Source organism: Linepithema humile, chromosome 3 (genome assembly GCF_040581485.1).
Source record: "Linepithema humile isolate Giens D197 chromosome 3, Lhum_UNIL_v1.0, whole genome shotgun sequence".
NCBI classification, from domain to species: domain Eukaryota; kingdom Metazoa; phylum Arthropoda; class Insecta; order Hymenoptera; family Formicidae; genus Linepithema; species Linepithema humile.
In genome coordinates, this window is record NC_090130.1 from 26,318,712 (window position 1) to 26,345,830 (window position 27,119).

The 27,119-nt window shown below is 35.8% G+C and overlaps 2 protein-coding genes across 2 annotated transcripts; both read right to left on the bottom strand.

The window, feature by feature from the left end:
- Positions 1 to 634: 634 nt before the first annotated feature.
- Positions 635 to 3,307, bottom strand: LOC136998603 (uncharacterized). The gene has a single exon (XM_067351565.1). It carries the CDS (start codon positions 3,305 to 3,307, stop codon positions 1,529 to 1,531), a length of 1,779 nt encoding a protein of 592 aa, XP_067207666.1. The 3' UTR covers positions 635 to 1,528.
- Positions 3,308 to 10,974: 7,667 nt separating this feature from the next.
- Positions 10,975 to 16,396, bottom strand: LOC105673450 (cytochrome P450 6k1). Its single transcript, XM_012369085.2, has 6 exons — positions 16,240 to 16,396; positions 14,708 to 15,244; positions 14,018 to 14,386; positions 13,641 to 13,825; positions 13,204 to 13,492; positions 10,975 to 11,611 (listed from the first exon to the last, which is right to left on the bottom strand). The coding sequence occupies exons 2-6, from the start codon at positions 15,228 to 15,230 to the stop codon at positions 11,433 to 11,435; spliced, it is 1,545 nt and encodes a 514-aa protein (XP_012224508.2). The 5' UTR covers positions 15,231 to 15,244; positions 16,240 to 16,396; the 3' UTR covers positions 10,975 to 11,432.
- Positions 16,397 to 27,119: the final 10,723 nt, after the last annotated feature.

The window sequence follows — 27,119 nt, forward strand, 5'->3', positions numbered from 1 at the left end:
ACATATCCGTACCGTATCCGTACCGTGGCCGTACCGTACCGGCAAGATTCGATATGAGTATTTACACATATCCGGCTCGCATCCGTGAATGTTTTGAAACATCAGTCTTGAGACATACATCTGACTGAGAACATGGCAGAGCTATCGATAAACGAATTAGCGGTAATAGCATTAATTTTAGACGAAGAGGAATCTTCGAAAAAAAAAAAAAGAAAACGGACTTTATGGGTTCATAAAGCATGGAAAAAACGAAAAACGGAAGGTGAATTTGTCACATTATATAAAGAATTGGTTAATGATGCAACTAAATTTTATCAATATTTTCGAATGTCAGAACATACTTTTAATGTGTTACTAAATTTAATTGATCATAAAATACGAAAACAATATACAAGATGGAGAGAACCGATTAAACCAAGAGAACGATTAGCGATTTGCCTAAGGTAAGAATATAGAAAATGCATCTCTATATTAATTAATAGATATCATTTTATTAATTTTAGCTTTTATATATTATTTATTAATTTTAACAAAATTTATCATAAACAAAATATTAATATATCAATTTTTAATAAACAAAATATTTGAGATAAATATGAGTCAAATAAATATGAAATAAAATAAACGTCCAAAATTTAAAAAAAGTTATAGTTATAAAAAGTTATAGAAAGATAGATATGTTAATATTCTGATGTTTCTGAAGTGTCTTGTGTATTTGGTCGACATTGTCGCAAAGCTGGAACAGGAAAATTATAATATTGAGATGTTGAAGATGATGTGGGTATTGGCGAATGTAATGGTGCCAATGGCGATGTTGTATGTATAGAAGATGGTGTTGCAGAATAATAGTCAAAAATGTTTGAATATTGTCTATTGTGTGCTTGTGATTATCTTTGTTGCTCCATTATTTCGTTTAATTCAATCTCCTGGACAATTGAAAAAATTTTGCTCTTTGCCATGTTAAGTGAATATGGACTAAGATTTTTAAGAGTGGGAGCAAGTCCATTAAGAAAAGCGTCGACAGGGTGGACAGTTTGTACAATGTCTTTTTTTCATTTTTTTCCATTATATACTTCATTAAAGTGGATGAAGCACATTTTACAGATTTTGGCTGCTTTTTTCTTTGCAATGATATGGGCTTCCGTTTTATGGGATCAGATGTTTCTTGTATTTCGTTATCTTCATTGGAAAATGTATCAACTATAATTTCATTATCGTCATCTGAAGTCTCTTGTGTTTCCATATTTTCGTTTATTACGTTGGAAATAGTATCGCGTTCCTTTAAGAAATTAGTCAAAAAGTTTAATTGGTCTTCGTATTTGTATTTATTAATTTTTTTTAGCAGATTGGCCACTTGTTGTTACTTTTTTTTTAAAGATTTTTGAAAATTATCTCTTATGTTACTCCATCGAGTCTTACAGATAATAATAATAATAATAATATAGCTTAACGGGGGGGCGTTCCTCTTTCGAAGCGCCGCCCGCGGCACCCAGACTATTGTCCATTGTGCCTCCCCTCATAAACTTACTCATGAGAGACCCGTTTTTCTCCAAAAGAGAATCAGATCCCTCACCGGCAGCTCCCTGATCTGCTCGGGCCCAAGTAGTGCTGAGCCCAACATCCTGTGTTTCAACCCTGCATGTGCAGGACAGTCGCTGAGTACATGAAGGCTTGTTTCCTCGTCGTCTCCACATGCCCTGCACCTGGATGTATCGCTACGCCCAAGCTTGTACATGTGGTAATTTAAGGTGCCATAACCCGTCAGTATGTGTACCGCTGTCCTGGCATCTCTCCTACTCAGAGCCCTTACGCTCCAAGCCAGTTCCCTATTAGGAGTATCTCCCATCAGAGCTCTAGCCTGTCTGCATTTGGACTCAGATTCCACTCTCCAGTGTCTTAGATGTTCTCTGCGGAGCCATTCTTTGATCCTCCCCCTTCCTAGACAAAAGGGGATTTCCAGAGCCGGCCCCGGTCCTACCATCGTTATTTCTGAACCCGCCTTTGCCAGCTGGTCCGCACATTCATTACCCTGGATGCCCGAGTGACCCGGCACCCAGGTAACGGTGACTTCTCTCTCTCTCGCCAGTTCGTTCAGAACGCCTCTGCACTCCTGAACCAACCGCGACGTTATTGTCGGAGTCCCTAGCGCCTTGATGGCTGTCTGGCTGTCCGTACAAATTCTGATGTGCTCTCCCGCTTCTACACTACTCCGCACGGTCTGAGCACAGCTTAGAATAGCCACAATCTCCGCTTGGAATACCGTGGCATAACTGTCGAGAGAAATGCTCTCCTTCCATCCCTCTCGACTGCCAAAGAAGCCGGCCCCGGAGCCCGTGTCCGTCTTGGAGCCGTCCGTATACCAGACATCTCCTCCACGCACTCGAGCCCCTAAGTTTCCACCTTCCTTTTCCCACTCCTCCGGCCTTGGTATATGCACTTTAAAGCGCCTATCAGAAGCCCGAATAATAGGTATTCTGTCCTGTCGCATCTCGAATATCGGATCCAACAGAACGTCTTCCGGCAGCCTCGTATGCCGGGCTCCCTTCTTCCATTTTAGTTCGCATCTTAGGCGGTATGTCGCCACTGCTGCCGCAGCCACCACCACCTGATGAAACGGTTCGATGCCGAACATTACGCTCATCGCCGCTACTGGTGTCGTAACCATAGCACCCAGGGCCCCTCTCAAAATCAGAGCCTTGACATGCTCCAGCGCAACTTTGACTGTTTTCTTTTGCACCCTAGTCCACCATACTATGGCTGCGTATGTGAGTCTGGGGCGAAGTATGGCTGTGTAGATCCAGTGTATCATACTCGGTTTCAAACCCCAAGTCTGGCCAAAGGTCCTTCTGCACATCCAAAAATACTGGCACAAGCTTTTGCACCGGTTACGAAGGTGCTCCTCCCAAAGCAGTTTCCTATCCAGGATAACTCCCAAATATTTCACTGATTCGGTCGGAACTAACCTTACTCCTCCAAGAGTGGGTCCCACAATGGTGCCCACCTTGTATTTGCGAGTGAAGACAGTAAGACCGGTTTTTAGTGGATTTACCGCCAAACCCGTCCTCTGACACCACTCTTCTACAACTTCCAGTGCCCCCTGCATGAGCTTTAGAAGCGTCTCTAGAAAAGGGCCTCGCACAAGTATTGCCACGTCGTCCGCGTAGCCTTGTGCAGTGAAGCCTCTATCGTCCAGTGCCTTTAATAAACCGTCTGCTACCAGGCACCATAAAAGTAGGAAAAGTACTCCGCCCTGCGGGCAGCCTCTTCCCACCCACTCACAGACTTTCGCAGTTCCCAGCGAAGTCATCCCCCGGGGGTTGAGCTACCCACCGGGCGCGTCTCCAAGGTGGCGGATAGGAGGACGCCCAGTAGGTGTGAGTTCTCTGAGGGGACTCAGTGCTGCTGGGTAGTGGCGGTTATAACCTGGCCCCACGGAAGTAAAACCCTGTGGAGGGTAAGGGAAGACCGTTGCCGCGGACCAGCTCCCCAAGCCAAGTTGTAAGCCATCGTGGCGATGGCTGCATGTCACTGGGGGAGCAGTGTCGCGAACGATGCCTCTGGGGAACCGGGCGAAACCCCAGAGTATCCAGCCTTACCCACGCATGCGGGGCTCTGCGTGGACGGACCGTGTAATTCCCTAGCTACTCGTGGGACCACTATGGACTGTCTTATTTCAAACACAGAGGACGAAGTGAGAGATCGGGAGGGCTCGCGTGACGGGTCTCCGAGGGAAGGAGCTGGGACGGTGGTGATGGACGGGACCCTTAAGGGCTCCGGAAGTGAAGCCGGCCCGGCTGCGCGGCAGGAGGCTTTACCTCCAGTGAAGAAGAACCGGTGCGGGGCCAAAAGAAGGAGGGCGAAGCGGATGAGAGCAGAGGCTCTGAAAAGGGCTCGCTCTCTTCCCGTGACTCCTCCTTGTACGCCGGTGGAGGTAGTGAAGGGGCACACCGATGGTAAATGTCGGAAGGGCTCCAATGACACTCCTCTATTGGGCGGCTGTCCGCTGAAAAGGCAAAGGGCTCACAATGGGCACCATGCCTATTCGGACGCTGCTGATCCTCTGGCGAGGGTGATTGTGGCGGAGGGCTACCCCGAGGCAGAAATCACTGCAGAGCAGTTGACTCTGTTGAGGGGTGCGGTCTCGAAAGAGATCGACGGGATCCAAGAGGGTCCGGTGCCCAGATTCCACGGCACCTCTTTAAGGAGCGGTGCGGCGGTAGTAAGATGCGCGGATGAGGCGTCGCTGGGTTGGCTTGTGGGGCGGATCGGCGGCATCATTCCGTGGGAGGGCGCCAAGCTCAGGGTGATGGGCATGGACGCGCTTCAAAAGCAGCACAGGGCGGTGGTTTGGGTCCCGGGATCTCCCGAGGGCGCGGCCACGGTCCTGAGGCGACTGGAGAAGCAGAACCCAGGTCTTGTCACCAGGAACTGGAAAGTGTTTGCGGAAGGGGTAGGGGCCACCAGGGAGGGTGGGAACCTGGTCTTCGGTATCCCGGAGTCCAGTGTCCTCAAATTGAGGACACTGGACTTCAAACCATTCTTTGGGCTCGACAGGATTGCCTTTCGGGTAAGTGGGGCCCAGGGGGGGCGTGAGGGGGAATAAGGAGGAACCTCCTAAAACGGTCTCGTAATTAAATGGCGGGATCGAGAGGGGTGGTCTTCACCCAGATTAATCTGCATCACAGCAAAGGGGCCTCGGCTGTTCTGGCCAGGCAACAAGCTGGGAGGCAAACATGCATATCACTGATGCAAGAACCCTGGGTAATCCGGGGTTGCATCAGGGGCTTGGCGGAATTCCGCAGGGGTCTAAACCTGGCTTGGGCCCAATGTCCGGCAGAGGCGGCTTTCAAGCTAGTCGAAGCTGGTTCTATAGACATAGGATGGACCCAGGTAAGAGTCGAGCTTCTTCCAAGCAGACCGGCCCAGTGCTTCAGATGCTTGGGCAGAGGACACGTGCAGCAGCGATGTCCATCCACTGTGGATCGGGCACACTGCTGTTATCGGTGCGGTGGCGAAGGCCATACAGCGGGGAGAAGCCGCACTGTCCCATTTGCGCCCTCAACGAGCGACCTTCGGGGCATAGGGCAGATAACACGGCCTGTCCCCCTATCCCTCCCAAGAGGGAAGTGGCGCGGAACACGCTTGCACGTAGCGATGAAGGTGGTGGGGATGCGCAGTCCCATCAACTGCCCTTATCGTCTCCGGATATGGAGACTGAATCGGTGGGGAGACTAAGCACCGTTGATGCAAAAAGGCCAAGGGAGGATTCCACTAGTCCACCCCAGGCGGAACTTAAAAAGGCGAGAGGCCCTGAGATTGTTCGTCCAGGGTCGCCACAACCGGGCCCTTCATCAGGTCCCTGAGGAGGTAGCGGGGGTATGGTAGTCCGGACCAATACCGGACCACTGTGGATTAGAATTCGGTCACCAGGATCAGCCTAGGGGAGAGGAAGGAGTCATGCGCTCGATCGTAATCCCTGACCCTCACCTAACACGACGATGTACAAATGGATTTTTCTGGGACGAGGTTTTAGTCGGTAGGCACAGTCTGTTCCTGACTTAGGTAAGAACAGGCTGTGAATCCGACATTACCTCCCGTCAGGCTGAGGACTAGCAATCCTCAGTCCTTGCACGACGGGAGTGCGTCTTTTGAAGATTTCCTCGTCCCAGGGGGGCCCTTCTGGCTCTCAAACCAAAAAAAAAAAAAAAAAAAAACAAAAAAAAAGGGGGCTTGGCAGCCTGCGGTAGGCTCTTTAGGGCCCCATCAGTGGATTGGCCCAGGGCCTGCGTGGTCGTCAAGGATGTGGAAGTCCAGCTAATACCTCACTTGTGTTCCAGGGACGTTGCGGCTGTAGAAATGAATTTCACTGATGACTCTGGTGACAGGAAGAAAATGGTTATTTGCTCGGCCTACTTCTCTCATGACGAGGGGGAGGCGGTGCCGCCTGCACCGGTGATAAAACTGGCAGAATACTGCCAGGAGAAACGGCTTCCCCTGATTATGGGATGTGACGCTAACGCGCATCACACCGTGTGGGGAAGCTCGGACACCAACGAAAGAGGAAGAAAAGTGTTGAAGTTTCTAGCATCTACGGATCTGGAGATCTTCAACACAGGAAACGAGCCCACCTTCTGCACTATAGCGAGAAGAGAAGTGCTCGACATTACTGTCTGTTCCAGGCAGTTGATACAGGAGGTAGTGGAGTGGAGGGTCTCGACGGAGCCCTCGCTCTCTGACCATAGGCAGATCACCTTCAGGATAGCTAAGGCTAGGGAGAAGGAGGTCAAATTCAGGAACCCGAGGAAAACCAAGTGGGACTCCTATAGGGAAGACCTGGCCAGCAGTCTCAGAGGCTTCCCTAAGAGGCACGGGACAGAAGACGAACTGGAGACCTGTGTGGACTACTTGCAGAGGTCTCTGGTAAACTGCTACGAAAGTAATTGCCCCGAAAGGGCGGTTACAAATATTAGAGGAACTTCCTGGTGGACCCCTGGACTGCAGGGTCTCAGAGTGGCGGCTTGTAGGGTCTGGAACAGAGCTAGGAACACGGGCCGCCAATCCGGCTAGGAGCTCTCTAGGAAGGCACAGAAGGAATATAGAGACTCTGTGGTTAGGGCGAAACTGGAAAGCTGGAGGAAGTTTTGCGAGGAAGTAGAGGGAATGCCCGAAACGGCAAGAATCTGCAGGATCCTCGCTAGGAACCCGGATGCGACTCTGGAAGCCATCGCACTCCCTGATGGGACGGTGGTGACTGGAGAGCGATGTCTGAAGCATCTACTGGAAGTGAGCTTTCCGGACTTCCATAGGGAGCCGGGAGAGCTATTTGCATATAAGGAGCCGGGCTCACTCAGAAGAGCCCGATAAGCGGACTGGCGAATGGCGGCCAAGATTGTCATGCCCAAAAAGGTCAAGTGGGCAATTAACACCTTTAAGCCCTACAAGTCAGCGGGACCGGATGGCGTCTTTCCGGCTCTTCTACAAGAGGGACTGGAACAGATCGTGGGCCCATTGACCCGAACCTTAAGGGCTTGTATCGCGATAGGCTACACACCCAGCGCATGGAAACTGGCCAGGGTAGTTTTCATCCCGAAGGCGGGAAGAACGAGCTACACCAAGGCAAAGGATTTCAGGCCAATTAGCCCTATCGTTTCTTCTTAAGACATTGGAGAAGCTGGTGGACGCGTATCTGAGGGAGACAACTCTATGGAGTCACCCTCTCCACAAAAATCAGCACGCGTATCGTTCGGGCTATTCCACCGAGACTGCTCTACATCAGACGGTAGCGTTTATTGAGGAGCAGCTGGAAAGGAAGGGCTACGCAGTGGGTGCTTTCTTGGACATAGAGGGCGTCTTTAACAACGCACCGCACGAGGTAGTGTGTGAGGAAGCCGCCAGAAGGGTTGTCCCGATGAAGCTCGTCGAGTGGATCCGGGGCATGCTAGGGAGGCGTGTGATGACTTTGCTGGGAACTGCGAAAGTCTTACAAATACTGACTGAAAAAAATTTTAAGAATAATATATATATAGCAATAATTAATATAAATAGAAAAGTTTTAAAAAATAACAAAATATATTTTGAAATATATATTGATATAAACTTTTGTGTAAGGCTATAAATTTTTAATTCAATATTTCAGATTTTTAGCAACAGGAGATTCTCTTAAAACAATTTTATTTAGTTTTCGTCTTGGAGTTACAACAGCTTGGCAAATAATCAATGAAACATGCAAAGCTATCGTCGATGAATTAATGCCTAAAGTCATGCCACTACCAACACAAGAAAAATGGAAAAAAATTGCAAAAGAATTCTATGAGATGTGGAATTTTCCGAATTGCTTAGGTGCTCTGAATGGGAAGCACGGTATTATTCAAGCACCGTCTAACAGCGGGTCAGAATATTTTAATTATAAAAAATCTTTTTCAATTGTTTTGATGGCCCTTGTTGATGCCCATTATAAATTTATCATGGTTGATGTTGGGGCGTACGGAAAAAACAGCGACGGAGGCATTTTGGCACATTCTGCGATGGGAAAAAGATTTGAAGACAAAACATTAAATGTTCCGAGTGATACGTTCCTGCCTGATACTGAAATTGAAGCACCTCATGTTATAATTGGTGATGAAGCTTTTCCTTTAAAGCCGTATCTTCTTAGACCATATCCCGGAAAACATTTAAATGTTGACGATAAAAGAATTTTTAATTATTGCTTGTCACGTGCTCGAAGGGTAGGTGAAAATGCGTTTGGTATTTTAACACAACGTTTTCGAATTTACAATCGCCGAATTCAAGCCAAACCCGAATATGCTGATTTTATTATACTTGCAACATGTGTGTTACACAATTTTATTAAAGAAACTGACAATAATTATAATATTAATTTAGAAGACAATACTAATAGGACTGAAAAGCAGACAATATTGGAAAATTTAAGTGTTTGTGGTGGAAATAGTACGCAAAGAGCATTTGCAGTAAGAGAAACTTTTATGATATTTTTTAACTCTTCAGCTGGGGCTCTTACATGTATATCATTACAATAATATCGACTGTTATTTAATGGGCGTTTAATTGAGGCCTTGAGTTTGATTGACGATCTGTCTAATAAACAGAATTATATAAACACCTCGGGACAAGGACAGCACACTGAGTGATACGATAGACAATTAACGACTAGCAAAAACACGTTCCTACATATGTATAAATTTTTGAAGAGAATTGTGTATTTTTTCATCAAATAAAATGATATTTATAATAAACATAAAAATTTATTTGTAAAATAATATTTATTACGAGTAAAATTACCTGATTGATCAAGCTCTCTAGAAATACTTTTCCACAGTTTTTCTTTATAACTCCCATCAAGATATTTTGGATGGGATAAATCGTACAACTCGATGTGTTGCCGCACTAATTCAATTAATTTTTCGTTATCCATTTTTTTATTTTAAAAGAGTGCTCTCGATATCGTGGACTGATTCAAAATGAGACTCAAAAATCTGACCGCTACACTGAAGCCTATTTACACTTGTTAGTACCGGCACGTTCAGTGCCGTCCGGTCCGTGAAAATATCGTCGCCAACGACATCTGCGGTTCCGGTACGGATACGGAATAGTGTAAATACTTACATTTAATTATATGGAATCGAATCTAGCATCCGTGCATGGACGTGTACGGTACGGACACGGTACGGATACGGTACGGATATGTATAAACGGACCTTAAAGAATTATCTCTATAAGCCTTTTGCAGCATTGACAAAGCTTCAGTTGCCGAAATATCGGCTTTAAAACAAAATTTTATCGCGACACGTTGTTCCTTACACACATCTATTTTGCAATTTGTGACACACTACCTAAAACACTGTTTACACAAACCACTTGTTCTCCGCGTCAACTGATCATACAGAGCTAAAACTTCACACAAAGGTCGTTAAGTGATACCACAACATGGTTCAAGTATTGGCTGATAAATCGCGCTATTAGTATTATCGTAAAAAAATCAGTCCGGGTATTTATGGACCGCACTGTGTATATTGCAATAATCAAGAAAATCGTCGATAATACGATAATAATATGTTACATCTTGTTTTTCTCTCTTGCGTTTTTCGCTTCTCTTTTTCTTTCCATAATAAATTATTATCTGTATTATTTTGTTTTTAAACATTTTATCAAATCTGCATATTTTTATTTTATATGACTTGCAAGTTCAATGTAAAAAAATAAGTAGTTTATTGATTCGAAATTTTGAGTATACAGGGTGTCCGGTAATTGCTGAATCACCTCTCGGGTGTAGGTAGAGCGGGTTAAACCGAGTAGAAGAGTCCTCTACCATTTTGCGATTTTCACAATAATTAATGAGGAATTAGTTTAAAAATATCTACCAATTTGCGCGAGTTTAAGCGCGCTGCGAGAAGAGACCCGTGGCGGTACAGCCCACTGTTATTTGGTCACTAAGCGCGCGATAAAGCGTTGGGAGGAGCGTTCTACAAGTGTCAACGGCAACATACGAGCGGTGCGTAAGGCTAGATCCCATGCGTCCTAGCGACCACGTAACATCTCTTGTGCTGTCTCTTCTCGCCGCGCGCTTAGATTCGCGCAAATTAGCCAATCTTCTTTAATTAATTTCTCATTAATTATTGCGAAAATCGCAAAACGGTAGAAGACTTTTCTACTCGGTTTAACCCGCTCTACCTGCACCCAAGAGGTGATTCAGCATTTACCGGACACCCTGTATAGATAGAATAAATCAAGTTTCATGAATAATATAATTAATAAATAAAATTTTAGGAACTATTTTAAACAATGCAACTTGATACTTTCTCGTTTTAAAATAAAATCTATGTGCGATATGTGCACTAAAAATGATTTTTGTACATATTTACATTAACTTTTTGATTACATAAATTATGCAAATAATCATTTCTTAACTGGGACTGCTAATCTTATGCAAGTAGATAGAACGTTTAGAGAGATTTTATAAGTACAATATAAATAAACCTATGACTGCATAATGCTGCATATTAACTAGGAAATGTCTGTTTTACATCTACGATATTTATAAAGTACCGTATTGAATGATTAATTACATAATTGTTAGTCTAGTATCTTAAGAAACTTTGTTTATGTAACCTTGTGACATGAATTGAACGCATGCGTTTATGATTACATTATATCTAATTTTTATTTGATAAAAATTTAAAAATTTTTTAATCTTTTATTATATAACATTGCGCTCTCTCTCTCATGTTTCTCACGTTATCTTATCTTTCTCACAGTGATATTTTTTAAGTATTAATACACATGTTGTACATTTGACTTTTAATGACGTGTATAAATTTGATTAACGTTAAAATGCATGGCCTTTTCTTATCATTCTATTCAAAATACATTTCTGCATATATAAAATCTGACAATAAGGTTCACAAAATATTGTTTAATACTCAAAAACTTCAATAAATAAGCTAATAGAGCCGAAGCTAATTTGACGTGTTTAGTTATTTATTTAATAAAATGTACAAAATTTTTGTTGTTATATATTATTGACGATTAATTATATCGATTATTTCAGTTAGCTTCAAAGTAATTACTTTATAATGCAATACATAAAAAACTGTTTTTTTTTGTATTCCAGAAATTCATTTATTGTTTATGATCTTTTTGCATATCAGCATGTGCATATTAATTTCAAAGACTTTTAAATCTTTATACCGTGCATAATTCGTGCAACCTTGATGCATGCCAATAATTATGCTAACAATTCAATAAATGCTACATTGCGATAAATGTTACAAATGTTATAAATGTGACAAAAATTGCGTTATACAGAGTAATTAATGACAAAAATTAATTGTTACTTTAGTGAAAATTATGTATTTAAAATGTTGAGCATATTATATTGGTAACATAAAGATAATAAAATTATTTTATGAATTTTACTAAGTACTAATATTCAATCTTCGCAAGTTGAGATACACTCCGCCACCGAGAGCCGTTGTCGTGGTTCCTCTTGGATCAAGTACCATTGGTATCAAAGTCTTTTTTGACGGTGTAACTTCGTATTTGTTCAAGATTGTAACGAGCCCCAATTTTGATTGTAAGAGTCCCAAACGAGTGCCTGTCGGACGCATAAGTATAGTGAGATACATTGCGATATTTTTATAAGTAAAAAGTGAAAAATAATTAATTTAAAAATGTGATTCTTTTTAAAAGTCCTTTGTAACACTATTTTTTTTTTATTTTTTATATCTTAATTAAAATTTTAAATGACACGATTGTAAAGTTTAATTATAAATAGCTTTTTTTACATCCATTGATCGTTATAATTTTTACACAATTCGTCTTTCACGTTTTATTCTTATAAGACAAAGATTTTCAATTTATACTTCCTATTTTTAATATGTCTTTCGAGATTCAGCTTTAAAAGAATTTAAACAAGATTTTTTAATTGTACAATTATCAACACATGTTTAGTTCAGCAGTTAAGAAATATTAAATATTAAGTTTAAGAAATACATTTTAATCTCATACGTGTCTAGCATGTAGAATGTCCAATTTTAAATATTGTATTTATATTTTAAAAACAAAAATTTTTTGTAAAAAGAATTTAAGATGAAAGTAATGATTTTAACTTGATCGTGATGGAGAAAACTTAAGATTAAACTAAAAAAAAGTTCCTATCCTATGTTTTTTTCGCAATCTTTTTCATAAAAAATATTCTTCTCAAAAATATCACGTTTTTACACTATTTAGGGCGCATTATTTAAAATAGGACATTCTGTATATACAGGGTGTCCCATTTTAAAAACCCCACGTGAATAACTTTTCAGAGAGACATTTTCAAGAAAAATGATTTAGACCAAAGTTGTTGGGTTTGGAGGGGGACATCCGATGATGACATTGGTTTAATCTAGGGTGTACATGCCAAGGTCATATGGAGATCAACTTTGTTTTTTTAAATAGAACACCCTATTTTTCATTCCAAAATCTAGTAGCTGGTGTCAAGAGCTTTTCAAAACACTATAATGAAGTTATTTTTCATTAAGTACTTTTCGAGTTATGAGGCTTGAAAGTTACAGCATTTTGACATAAAATACAAAATATCTTGTAAAACATTCAATTTTCGGGAATCTTACTTAATACTTTTATGCACAAAATATTGAGACGAATCAATTGGTATAAAGAAAACACATAGTTGCTTTCAAGAAAAAATATGTAATTTGCAATATGCAACTGCATACTTTTTTTTAAAACCAATGTGTTTTCTTTATACCAATTCATTTGTCTCATTATTTTGTGCATAAAAGTATTAAGGTAACATTCTCAAAAACTGAATGTTTTACAAGATATTTTATATTTTAGGTCAAAATACTGTAATTTACAAGCCTTATAATTCGAAAAGTACTTAATAAAAAATAACTTCATTATAGTGTTTTGAAAAGCTCTTGACACCAGCTATTAGATTTTGGAATAAAAAAGGGTGTTTAAAATAGGGTGTTTTATTTAAAAAAACAAAGTTGACCTCCATATGACCTTGGCATGTACACCCTAGGTTAAACCAATGTCATCATCGGATGTCCCTCTCCAAACCCAACAACTTTGGTCTAAATAATTTTTCTTGAAAATGTCTCTCTGAAAAGTTATTCACGTAGTGTTTTTAAAATGGAACACCCTGTATATCTTGTGTAAATGTCGTGTAATTAATCTTACCTATACATATGCGTGGACCCTCTCCAAACGGAAAATAGGCGCATGAAGGTATATTGTGTTTGTTTTCCTCATTGAATCGTTCAGGATCAAACTTATCCGGATCAGGAAAATATTCCGGATCATAGTGCATACCTAACATTGAGACATAAATCGGCGTATCCTTCTCCAAAACTAGATCGGAGTCCGGCACTTTATAGGTGTCTCCTGCCACGCGATCTAGAAACGGCAATGGCGGATACTTCCTTAAGATTTCCGAGACTACCATGTCGAGATACGGTAGTGACATAATCTGAAAGAAGTGTTATTTTACACATAAAGTTTGTAAATTAATACATAGAATAACCACTTCTTAAACGAAATATTAATTCTATCACATCGTTTAAATCCATATTTTATTCAGTATAAAAATTCTTTGCAACACCGCGCTGTTCACATACCATATCATATGTTACTTTATTATTATTTTCCTTGAGTGCATTATGGATTTCTTTTCTAAGTCTGTTCTGTACTTCGGGATACATTGCGAGCTCATACAAAGTGAAAGACACTGTTGATGAAGAAGTTTCATAACCGCCAGTGAAGAAAATTGCTGCTTGTGCTACTAAATCGTCCCCATCAAATTCTAAAATTTAATTTACATTAGTGAATATTTAATAATTTGCATCACTCATCACGATTAATTTTGTCTATTAGATTTGTTGCACAAACACATTATAATTATTACGATATTTTTATATTTTTTCTTTTCTTTTAATATTAACTAAAAAATTTGTGCACGTATTTAAAATACTATTAATTATCGCATTTTGCTTACTAATTCCGTTCAAATCCTGATCAACATGGTTCTTCTTGAGTTCGATAAGAATATCGATGAGATCGTGTCTTTTTGTGCCAGACTCTATGCGTTGAAGTAACGTATCCCAGAAGGCCTTACGTAGGAAGACACTGGAATCCTTACCGAATACTCTCATACGGGTCCAACGAACTAAACTTGGGAAAAAAAAAATTGAAAGCATTTCAAATCCGCGGATGTAGCTGTACTCGAAGATCTTCTTGCCATGTCTTCGAAATTCAGCATCAGGATTGTTTAACGAGTTCACATTGAGTCCATAAGCCGTGACGCCTATCATGTCAGTAGCGAATTTGGCGGCCAAGTCTTTCGTTTCTAGCTCTTTGCCTTTACCTACCATCAACATATTCCAATTTGATTCATATATATTATTTATACTAAGAATGATATAAGAATGATAAGAAAAACCAATTTAATAAAAAAACATAAAAAAATTATTATTAATAATAATAAAATATGTAATATATATCTTTTCTAAAATAAATACTTTTGTTTCATATTTTTGTGTTATTACAAACGAAATATGTAAATTTATAATGATAAAGAGGGACGCGTCGTATTATTAACCTTACAATTAGTTGTCTAGCTGCAATTATTATCGTAAAATTTACTTTGTCTACACATTTGGTATGTCACAAATTATGTAATACTTACCTTCTAATTTTAAGGACTCAAGATACGTGTCAAGATTTTGAGCACAGACTAGCATCAATTCGAACATTTTTTTCAATTTGCCGGATGTAAAAATTGGTGATAATTTCGTTCTCAAGATCTTCCACGCTGGATTGTTAATAAAGAAGAGATTGGCGTAACCTAGGCGGTCCTTCGTATCTGGAGAGCCATATCGATTCTCAAAGTTACTGAAGTCTTTCACTAAAATGTTCTTGACGAGTTCCCGATCGCGAATCAACAAGGCGGGCTTGTTTAAGATGAAAAAGCCTGCGTAAGGCAGTCCTTTTGCTCGGTCATAAAAGTCCTTTATCAAATGTCCGGGAGATTTTTTAAACAACACGCAATCTGTGAAGTTTCCCAGAAATAGTGTTGGTGATACGACTTCCGTAACACCTCGTTTTTTCCAGTAGTTAAGCTTGCGCGTCATATAAAGATAGACAGCTATCATAAGGGTCGTCAGAACTATTATGCCATCCAGGCCCCAATGTGCCGTTATGAATGCCATTTTTGGCAACTTATCTGCAAAATATATTTTTTTGCATTTCTCTGATTTACTTTATTAGATACTGAATCATTATGATATACAGCGTCACACTTTTTGGATAAAACATAATATTAAATATAATTTAAACGAGTCAAATTTTTCATATCTAATAGAATAAAAATTTGTTGTATTTAATTCAATATATACAGGGTGTTTTATAATGTCCGTGCCAACGCTCGTGTGCGGATAGAGTGCGGTAAACTGAATAAAAAAGTTCTTTGCACCGTTTTGCAATTTTCGCAATAATAATTAAGATATTAATTAAAAAGGATTGTTATAAGCTAGGTCGTAGGCTATACGCTCTAGGCATGCGTAAGATGCGTTATTACTTTTTATTGCCAAATGATCCTCGTTGTTGTCACGCCTAGAGTGTACAGCCCACGGTTTAGTTACGCGCAACGTGCGATTATTCGTCAATTCTTTTTAATTAATATCTCAATTATTATTGCGAAAATTGCAAAACGATAAAGGACTTTTTTATTCAGTTTACCGCACTCTATCCGCACACGAGCGTTGGCACGGACATTATGAAACACCCCGTATACATTTTTAACTAATTAATCTTAAGAATGTCATCTTGAAATTATTTTTGTGCAAAATTGCGCATATTGAAGTATACTTCAATATGCGCAATTTTGCATAAAACATTGAACATATATTGAGGACATTGAATATATTCAATGTCCTCAATATATCACGGACACAATTAGATTAAAAATTAAAAAGAAAATATATAATATGTGAATATTAAGATCAGCTAAATTCTTATTTACGAATAAAAAATTTATTAAAATTTTGTTAAATGATTTTAGAAACTAAAAAAAAAAAAAACAAATCTAAATGTTTTAGGTAATACTCGATCATATGTATTTGTTATTACGCACTCGAATAATTAATTATAAATTAATTGACATAAAGATTGTGCTGAAGTGAGTGTATCTGACGGCGAAATTTAGTAGCTAATTCTTACCGTTCAAGTAGAATACAATGTCTGGAAACTAAAGTTTTTGTAGCACAATTACCGCGAGTTATAGTGAAGAAATGAGCTCCTGAAGCTAGCATGACATTGTATTTATGTGTATGCACATTTCTCTCTCTCTTTGATTCTCTTTCCTTTTCGTCAATTAATAAGAAGGCGACGTTGCAGTATTAATATTGTCCAGGGGTGCCCAACCAATCGATTGCGATCTATCGGTCGATCACGATGTGTTTCTTGATGGATCTTGTTTATATTTTGATTTTTATTTTGTTTGATTCTATTATAAAATTTATATTTCTTATTTTAATATCTATTTTGTTCCTATTCATTTGCTTATATCTTGACACTTAATTTGTCTACTGATATGTTTAACAAACGTTGAAATTGCATTCTAATTTTTTTTTTCTTGTACATGGATAGATCACGAGATTGGTTTATTAAAAAAAAAATACAAAAAGATTGAGCAACATTGGTGTAGATTGTACACTTGAAACACTTGAGTTAAGAGTGTTGCGTGTTGAATTATATATGTTGCCGGTTTATCCTCATTACGTTAATGTAACAATGAAATTATATCTATGTGCTATTTTTTTTTATAATGACTTGACACACACAAGCGCGTTACACGCGCGATATTTCTTCTTTTCAATGAATTATATATTATAATTCTATCTAAGAAGACACTATGTGAATATTTTCTATAAAACACAAAAATAATAAAAAAATACCTGCATCAATCTTTTCAATATATGAATTATCAAAGTATGCAAATGACAACCGCTCGAAGTAGCATAAAGTGACGCGTATTGAGATAAATCTTAAATGTTAAGTAGTGTAATATATTCAAACAAGGACATAAACACATTGAAAATGAATCGTCAGCCGCATGCAAAATTGGATACTTAGCTAAAAAACCTTTTTTAAAAAAGGTATAAAAAAACACTTCCAAAATGTGATAAAAATGTCTCGAATTCTAGTGGGAATATGTAAAATAATAGTTACATTATTTTTGAATTCTTATACTATTAGAATCGAATAAAAAACTGAAAAAAATCGTAAACCGAAAATAATTTATCCGGGTTTTGGTTCTGTTGTTATAAACTTTATAAAGTTTTGGTTTAGTTACAGTTTCTATTTCATCAGAAACGAACGATTACATAATTATCGATTCCGATTACCATTAGAATTTTTGATTGCGGAAAGTAACTGCATGGCAAGAAGTTATCATGCGTAAGATTGCGTTTAGAGACTATTTTTATGCGTTCTCAGCATTATTTCTAAAAACATAGAAAACATACGATCTAAGGAAATGAGATCTAGAAATTATGAGAGAAAATACAAATATGATATTCTTAATTGTATATTAATTGGATTATTATTTTTGCATTATCTATCGACATTTTAATTCAATCATGCTTTTTATAATAGTTTCTTGCTATAATTGCAAAGTTAGAAGACAGCGAAGATAATTTTTGCTTTATCTAATTTTTTCCACTAGTAGCATAATAGCTTAAATGTTTAATTATTCTGCAGTATATAATTATTTGTATAATAATACCATGTGCTATTAGTATATGTAGCAATTATAATTAAATACATTATTTTGAATCGTTATAGTCTATTTTGACTAGTCAATTTTGACGATATATATAGACGATATTATAATTAATTTTTGAATTTATGAGTAAAAACGTTATGTTAATATAAATCCTGTTATTAATTTATCTATATTTATTTATGTTATTATTTATCTCTAATATTCTATAGACGAGACATTGTAGAATATTATATGTGACAAAACCACTACTACTACTATTCACATTCTAACATTTTTTATTGTTTTCTTTGATATTTAATACGCGTCCACAGTTGTCATTTTTGTCGACAATTTTATATTTAAAAAAATATTTCTATTTATTATTGATATTAATCTATAAATCTAATTACCGTCATTTAATATAATTAATAAAATTTCTTAATTATCTAATGTTTAAGTACGTATTTCTTATTGTTCCGCAAGTAAAGTTAAATCACCCACACAACATGCATATTCGGGGGATGTTCAGAGGACATCCCAAAGATATCGTATCTCTCAAAGATATCTGCGGGATTTTCTGGACATCTTTTGGATATGTGTGCTGTGTGAGCATAGATAGTGAAAGATATCGTCATTATTTCATAATTAGGCATGAAGAAAAAAAATAGTTATTTGTATTACTCTTCAAATGCTCATCGACTGTGGCGAGGCGACGAGAAGAAAAGCGTCGTTTCAGGAGTCCGCCCAGTATGACGAGGTAAAGAGAAATCTCGTGGCATAGATTATGCACGCACACTCAATGAATTTCATGCATTGTATGCCACAGTCACTACAGTGCAGAGTTTATTGTTGCGGAAGGTTGTTCTATAAATAGTGACAGAACTGGGAGGGGGGAGGGGGCAATTTTAATGAAAATGAGTGGTTCATCCGACAAGGATCTTTTTGTGCTTACAATTAGTCTTATTGCCAGTATGAAGGACGAGGAGAAAATAAAACAAAAAGTTTATAGTGTTTCTGAAAAAAATAAATTATTTTATTAATAACTTCAAGTTTAATATTAAAATTGCATGAAATAATACAATTGAACAATTGTACAATTAAACAATTAAACAATTTGAGTCTTTATTTATTGATAAGTACTGATAAGTACTGATAAGTATTTGTTAAATGTGAACAACATAAAGCTTTTAAAATAAAAGCTTCAAGAGACAACAAACAGCACACATAATAATCACAATAAGAACAATAGGAGTATGTGACTTTTCTATCTAGCGAAATAACGTTCATCCGATAATATATCTAAAGATGTTTAAAGGGTAACAATATTTTGACTCCTTGTTTCTCCTAATCACCGTTCATTGGTGCGAGGCGAAGATAAAAATTCTCTTTTCTTCGTCGCGCCATAGTAAGCGAGCACTTATAGCTTAGTTTACTATGTTATTATATCTCGCACAATAACTGCGCACAATAACGCACAATAACTGCGCACAATAACGCACAATAAATGCGTAATAAAGTTTAAAGATAATTACTGTACATATTAACGATGATTCGTCTAAAACGCACATTATGTAAATGATTATTCTGTAGTTAAAGGCTATTAATCATACGCAAATAGGCAGGAAACACTCAGAGATTCTAATTGTAATTATAAATTAATTCATCATTTATGAATGCTGCATAGATAACTTGTAAATGAAGCTATGACTTGCACGTTTAAGAACACAATATCGAATGTGTTAATGACGCATTTGCTACTGAATATGACATTAGTTACGTAGACGTACGCAAGATGCATGCATTATTTATTTCAATTTTCATCAATTGCTAAATTGTATTGACGTGACTACGCGGCACTCTCTCTAATTATTCCGAGTAACATTGCATAAATACATTTTTTGTATTTATGCAATATTAACTTACGAAACGTTTCTCTAGAATGTCAACAATAATATTTAAATTAGAGATAAAATAAGATTATTTATGAAATCAGATGTATTGAGGTTAGATGCGTGTTTACGCGTAATATTAGTTTACCGCGAATAATTACTTAGGTGTACTTAATTAAATAATAGTAATTATATTACATCAAATGTTATGTGTAACAAAAATTGTGTTGTACAAAGTGATTTTGATAAGTCTCAGTTTTAATTGTGAAAATCTCAAACAAGCACTTGTGAGACGCATAACATTATGTAATGTATTACAATATTCTAACATATAAAAAATAATTAAAATTAACTAATTTGTAATATTATTTTTTACTGAAGTTGTTATAGACAATTAAATCTTAAAACAGACTCATGAGTTAAAAATTTCCAAGCAATTTTAATTACCTGAGATAACTTTTTCAATGGAGACAATTACAGATGCACTCATTAGTAAACTTTATAAATGTCACGTAACACAAAATTTTAAAGCTATGTAGGAGATAAAATGTCGACTCTGATATTTGTAACTATACAATTTGTGATGTTTGCGAATAATTAATTCTCAATAACATTAAGTTAATATACCTTTTTGCATACATAAAAAAAGCTGATACTCAGAAATCGCTGATATTAAAACGTCAATGTTTTAGTTATAATTTTATGTCATTTTATTGCATCTTATAATTTATCATTTGCTATTAATAAAAAAATGAAAATAAACGTAAATTGAGTTATTGATTTTATTCAAATATTGTTTATTATTCATAAATTAACTTACAATTACTATTTTTTGTGACAATTTTGCATAAAAAAACATTTCTACTGTGTATATTTTATTATTATATGTATTATATGTATGTTTCACATTATTTCTCTTTAACGCAATCATTTTCTTTATTATTAAGTATTTTATATTATTATTCTTTATATCTGTATTATTATTATTCCGCATGTAAAGTCAAATCATGATTCTGCACAATATGCATGTTTTCCGTTACCGCGCATACGTATTATTACATTGTCATTTATAATAAGATGCAAACCAGAGAAGCGTGACGAAGTGACATCAGGAATGCATATTGTTACGAATGATAAGTAGTTGCGCATATGATAACATCTTAAAAGTTAACGTAATGACTGGGAAAATTATCCTTGCCACTAATAATCTAAACTCTTAGCTAGCAGAAAAATAAACGATATAATCACAATATTATTAAAAAAATTGTTAGACTTTTATTAAAAAAAAAATTATACGATTTCATATGATAATAAATCAATGACACAGATAAATATAATTGTATGAATATATTATTAAATTGCGACCATTTAATATTTATTTTATGAGCACGTGGCTTATATTTACTTATTGTGTACACAATGATGTGCGGAATAGACATTTATTTATCAATTTATTTATTTGATTGCGTGATTGCTGTTTTCACGTTATGAAACCAACTTTTATTGCTTTGACTTTTTTAATTTTTAAATCAACTTTAAAGTTATCATCGAGATCAATTGTCGGTTTCATATACGTGCTCACGCATTTTATGTGACGCATGTTGTTTATTCAGTTAATAACCGGTTTTGCAATAGAAAAAAGTCACGTAGCTAATAAATTAAAATGAATGACATATTTTCCGGTAAGAGTATATATGTTACCATGAAAAACAATCTAACCAAAAAGTTTATTAATATTGTAAACTCTTTCTTGACAAGAAATTAAAAAATCAGGAAAAATGGCAGTTTTATTAGCAGTCAGATTTATAAAAATTTATTTTGCAGCGATGGAATTTTGCCAAGAATCTGTGAATTATCAAAAATTTATACACTAGTTTATAAACAATGGAAAAGAATACTTTTCAGAAAACTAACTCTAACTCGAGATGATCTTTACTTTATAACTTTTGTATACTTGCAACGTTGTATATAAATCCAGAATGGATACTGACAAATGCTTTTTTCTTATTAATAATTTTTTTTTTTTGTTTCAAGGATATGATAATGCAAGTTATTAATTCGTATCGAAACTGGAAACAAGTTAGATAAGAATGTATGCTCTTGACATTATGACTTATCATAAGTGCAAGGCCAATATTGTTTACGTTATTTTGCATTATACTGATAACTAATTTAACAAGTTTAATTTATCATAGCAATATATAATAACTTTTGTAAATTTCATAAAAATTGCAAATTTTAATACATTACATCTCTTAAGCTAAATAAAACTTGTTGCATTTTGGTCAGTGATATATATATATGTGTAAAATAACGTCAAAAATAAATTAAACCTTGCTTCTGAACTTGATTTGTTTCTCCATGCATGCAGAACATTTGCAGCGTGTTTCCAAAATGCGGCGTGCCTTGTAATGTTTTTCCGCGTCTTCCCAACAAGTTTCAATTCACAAGAGCTTCAAAGCATGTCGGCTTAAATGTTGACGTGACTGACTAAATTGCCATTCGTGAGAGTTCGCTTTTCTAGACCTACATGCAAGTTTGACGCACACGAATCAGTATATATAGGGTGTCTCGAAACTGTTTCATTTTTCGATCAAAAATTAGAATGTTAAGAAGAATAATTATCTCAAAAAATATATTAATTTTTTTAGCTGATATTAAATATTTAGCTTTATTTAGCCGGTATCAAATAAATTCCATTTTAATAAAAATTTAATTAAAATTGTAATATTTACAGTTAATATTAAATATTTAAATGTTACAATATAAATATAAATCACAATATATAAATAATAATTATAATTTTATAAAATAATTATTAATAACAAAATTATGACTTTTGACGATATTAAAGCGATGTTTATTTAAGATAAATGATAAGTAACAAATTATCTCAATTAACGTGTTATAGTTCTACAGTCATTCATGACTTTTTAAGAAATAAAAGAAGGAAAAATGAAATTTCTTTAATTTAAGAACCGTGATTGTCTAAAAAACAATTGACTCCAAATTTAGAAAGAATTACGAAGCCAGAACGATAGTTTTGGGACACCCTCTATATGCAGATGTAGCCGCGGGAGGACAAACTCAGATACATATATTAAGGATGTACCATACTAGCCAGGCATTCTGTAATTTCTGTTACCAAGCAAAGTATACTTATCGTACGAGCACGTAATGTACCGTGCCGTATGCGAAGAAGTTAGACACGCATCTTGTTAATTTCAGGGCAGAAGGTGAATTAATGACGTGGGAAGTAATGCTGCAACATAGTAATCGATACGTCGGATGCGTTATGATTGACGGAAAGTGCCACCGTCGACTACTCATACTGCGTTTTGCAAACGAGCCAATTGATAACGAATTACAGAATTACGTATGAGAATTCGGCGATATCAGGCAGTAAAAAAATGATATTTACTAAAGCTCATTTCTAATTCAATCGTAATTTTTGTATGAAAATAATTTTACACAATTACTTTAGAAAGTATTTATATACAAAACTTTAAAATATAATGAGAAATTTTAAAAGAAAAATGTGAAGCTTGTTTTCTTAAAATTTTATCAAGTCTAGAATTAAATGTATACATATTATGCGGTATAAAAGATATGAAAATTGCACAGTATGGTTGGTCCGCAGTTCCTTTCTTCTATTTAATTAAAGAGAATGAAACTTCTGCTGCAAACCTACAATTGTTTAGTCCGCAAATATCAATTTTCACCAGTATTATCTCCCGAGAATGCATCAAGTTTCTCGCCTTTTTACCACTTATCCACGCAAGTATGAGCCCCGGAGGTCCCGCCGTTGTCCAGCAATTCTGTGTGAGATTCTCGTCAAATAATTGCACATGGTCACGTGACTCCTATCCACGCGGATGTACCTCATGTTAGATGGAACACCGCCACACAACGTTGCGAGAGAAGATTCAGCTTCTAATTTATATAAATACACCGGTTGCGTCCCATGTGACGAGCGTGACTGCGCTTTGCAATCTCCAGCGATCACGCAATTTTTCACCGACGATCGAAACCGATCGCTGGTGAAGCTGGTCTTAAGATTGAACTACGCTACTGAGAATAAAGTTGCGTCGCGTTCACGATTTCGAAACGGTGTTTCGATTAATAAAGATAAAGCGCTCGCAAGGATCGAAATAAATGATTGTAATCACAATGATTGTTTAGAAAGTAAGAATATAAACGCGATAAAAATAAAAAAATATAAGTTTGTTATAAAATTGAGTAAAAATGCTTTTAATACATACGTTATTTTTCGCACAGTTTTTCTACTCTCGTCTGTCATATAAAGTTCGTCACCTGCGCACGTAGCTTTTTCTATAAGCAAATCCTCTGGTTAAAAATCTTTAAAATTTTCCACTTGAAACTCCGCAATCGGTCCAAATCTCGCTTCGAGCAATTTTCGAGCACTTTTTCTTGGCGTGGAGTAAACATCTTCCGAAGCGCGTAGACGATCCGTCAAGAAGGTAGACAAAGATAGCCGATGTACGCGGCGGTGAACGTTTTGCAAGACGTATGGAACGAGTGACTGTCGGGTCGAGATGTGAAACATTTGATCAGTACATTGCTGAAATACATGATAATGTACACTGGTGTTAACTGCGAGAGCAATGCGCTCCACCCGATCATAAAGTTTTATATTCACGAAGACGGACACTTCTCGAAATTTCTTCTATTTAAAATTTAATACGAATAAATTCCTCTTTTCGACGATATAATATATATTTTTGATTTTCACGGAGCAAGCTACGATGAGCTGCGATACGATCGTCGCACACATGGAGCTTGTCACGATCAAGACTGTCTCAAGTCAGTGTTATTAGCTCGTGTTTACAGGCCGCTTTTTCATGATAACCAACAGCGGTTGTCGAGATTCGTGACAGCTCTTTACTAATCCTTAAAGACAGTTTTTAGAATATTCCACAAAATAATATTTGCTGAAATAATTATACGCAATGAAATTTTGCACGAGATGCATCAAGTGCAACAATGATTTATTGTGGTGCTCTTTTCGATATTGATGCTTTTTTAATATAAATGTAATTTTCTTATTTCGATCATAATACGAAGATTAATATACATAAATAGTATAAAATATTCGTATAAAAAAATTGTACAATTTTTTGAAGCGAGATTTTTCCGAAAAATAATCACAATAAAAATTTTTTTAGTATGCTATTCAAAAATGCAAGTGTAATTAAATAAAAGCCGGTATTTTTTATTTTTATAAATTTTTGATTATAAAGTAGTAATATTGATATGTTTAGAGGAACTCGTAATTATACAAAAAGTTTATAATATTAAATACTTGTTTGCAAATACTATTTCTTCGAGAAAAGAAGATTAGAAAATCATTACATCTGAAAATCTCAAATGCAACTTGTGGCAAAATTTCAGACAATTGCACTATTTTCATTTCCATCCTGTTGTATGTGCATAATACCATTTGTATTTTTACTTTTTATCAGAATCTTGAAACAGCAAGAAAGAAGAAAACTTATCAATAAAATATGTACGAATAAATTGATAATATTTTAGCAATATAGTTTTAACAAAATATTTTATAAATAATTAAAAAATTAAATTACAAGCTAAGAATATATAAACATATTATCTTAGAAGCAAATAATTTTTAAAACATATATATTTAATTATTTATATATAAAATAATAGCGATATCAAAGAAATACACGTAATTTATCGAATTTATTAATACTGATAAATACAATTGCTACATTGATTGCAGAAATATATATATATATATATATTTATATATATATTTCTTTGATATCGTTATTATTTTATATATAAGTAATTAAATATATACTTCTTAAAAATTATTTGCTTATAAGATACGTTGTAACACGTCTTATACGACATTGTTATTGCCATATAAACTAAGTATGATATGTTACCGTGTCTCCTGTTATTTATTGGATAGGTTTTACTGACGTATCGATATTTACATTCAAATGAAAAACTATACATCTTCCTTTGTCTTCTTCCACCACGCACTTTTTGGTGGAAAGTTTCTTGGATCCTATTCAGTTATCTTGTAAGTAGAAACGGACACAATGTCAGAAATTGTAACTATAGGAAACATGTGGAAATATTACGAAAAATTGTCGAATTGGAAAGCAAAATGCAGGTTTTGCGAAAAAACATATATTTACTTCTACAATGAGTTATTTACACATATAAGACAATATCACAAAGAAATAGATAAATATGAAAAAACGACAGGACGACAGGAATGGCCGTGGATATTTTTCAAGTATAACTGTACTTCAATCTCACAATGTCTTCTTTGTCATATGAATTTTTAATCTAATTTTCTATCTGTGGTACATTATTTACGCCAGCAGCATTTTAACAGTGAAGAAATGGAGAATTACGTATTTCACACATGGTCATGGAAATATTGTAAGCTAACTGCTGATTTTCAAACAGATTGTAGTGTGTGTTCCTATAAACGAGATGTTAGGCTCGATCTAAATAAAAACATGACTAAACATTTAATTAAACATTCGGACGAATTGACAAATGTGCAAGAAACACATTACATAGTGCCTTCATCAAAATCGATTGAGTATTCAAAGGTTATAGAAATTAAAGAAAACATATGGGAATATTATATCTCAAATTGCCGTATTTTCAAATAAAATGCAAATATTGCTGCTTTCAATGGCCTAATGTGTACATTAAACATTTTTATTACCATATACATGATAACCATGAAGCGATCTTTAAATGGGAAATCAGAATGGCAAAATACAAAAATATAAAATCGATAAATTTTAAGTATTTGTACGACTATATTTTCAATAAAGACATACTATACTCAGAATGTCTTGAGTGTGGTGAATTCTTTCTAATTACTTCTGTATCTAAAATAACAAATCACGTATGCAAGCAATTTAAGAAAAAACTAAATTTGTCAGTTTTTGATTATTTTAGAGCTAATTGGGTAATGAAATATAGTGGACATAGTGGTTATATTAGTGAGGTGAAGTGTACTATTTGTTACAGAAACATATCCATTCCAGATCATCATTTGATTGTGTTTAAACATATAATTATAAATCATTCGAAAGAATTGCAATCAAATATTTCGAAAAAAAATACGCAAAATGACACAGATTTGAAGAAATTTCAAGCAAAGCGCCAAGTTTACGACTTTCAATCTTGTTACGTCAATACAACAAACTTTAGTGAACACGTAAAAGAAGAGCATGTACAAATATATAATCACGAAGAAACATACGGAAACTTTAGTGAACACGTAAATAAAAAGCATGTAGAAATATATAATCATGAAAAAGAATATGGAAACACATGGCCGTTCATGTATTTCACGTATTTTAACTCAGTTACCTTACAATGTTATCTCTGTAATAAAATTGTTCTGTTTATTTCTGATTTTTTAACAA

Excerpts from the sequence above, each read along its gene's own strand:
- LOC136998603 (XM_067351565.1), bottom strand. The coding sequence starts at position 3,307 with ATGACTTCGCTGGGAACTGCGAAAGTCTGTGAGTGGGTGGGAAGAGGC.
- LOC105673450 (XM_012369085.2), bottom strand. The coding sequence starts at position 15,230 with ATGGCATTCATAACGGCACATTGGGGCCTGGATGGCATAATAGTTCTG. Across the intron at positions 14,387-14,707 it reads TGAGTCCTTAAAATTAGAAG|GTAAAGGCAAAGAGCTAGAA; the intron begins GTAAGTATTACA and ends TGTTGATGGTAG. Across the intron at positions 13,493-13,640 it reads ATAAAGTAACATATGATATG|ATTATGTCACTACCGTATCT; the intron begins GTATGTGAACAG and ends CACTTCTTTCAG.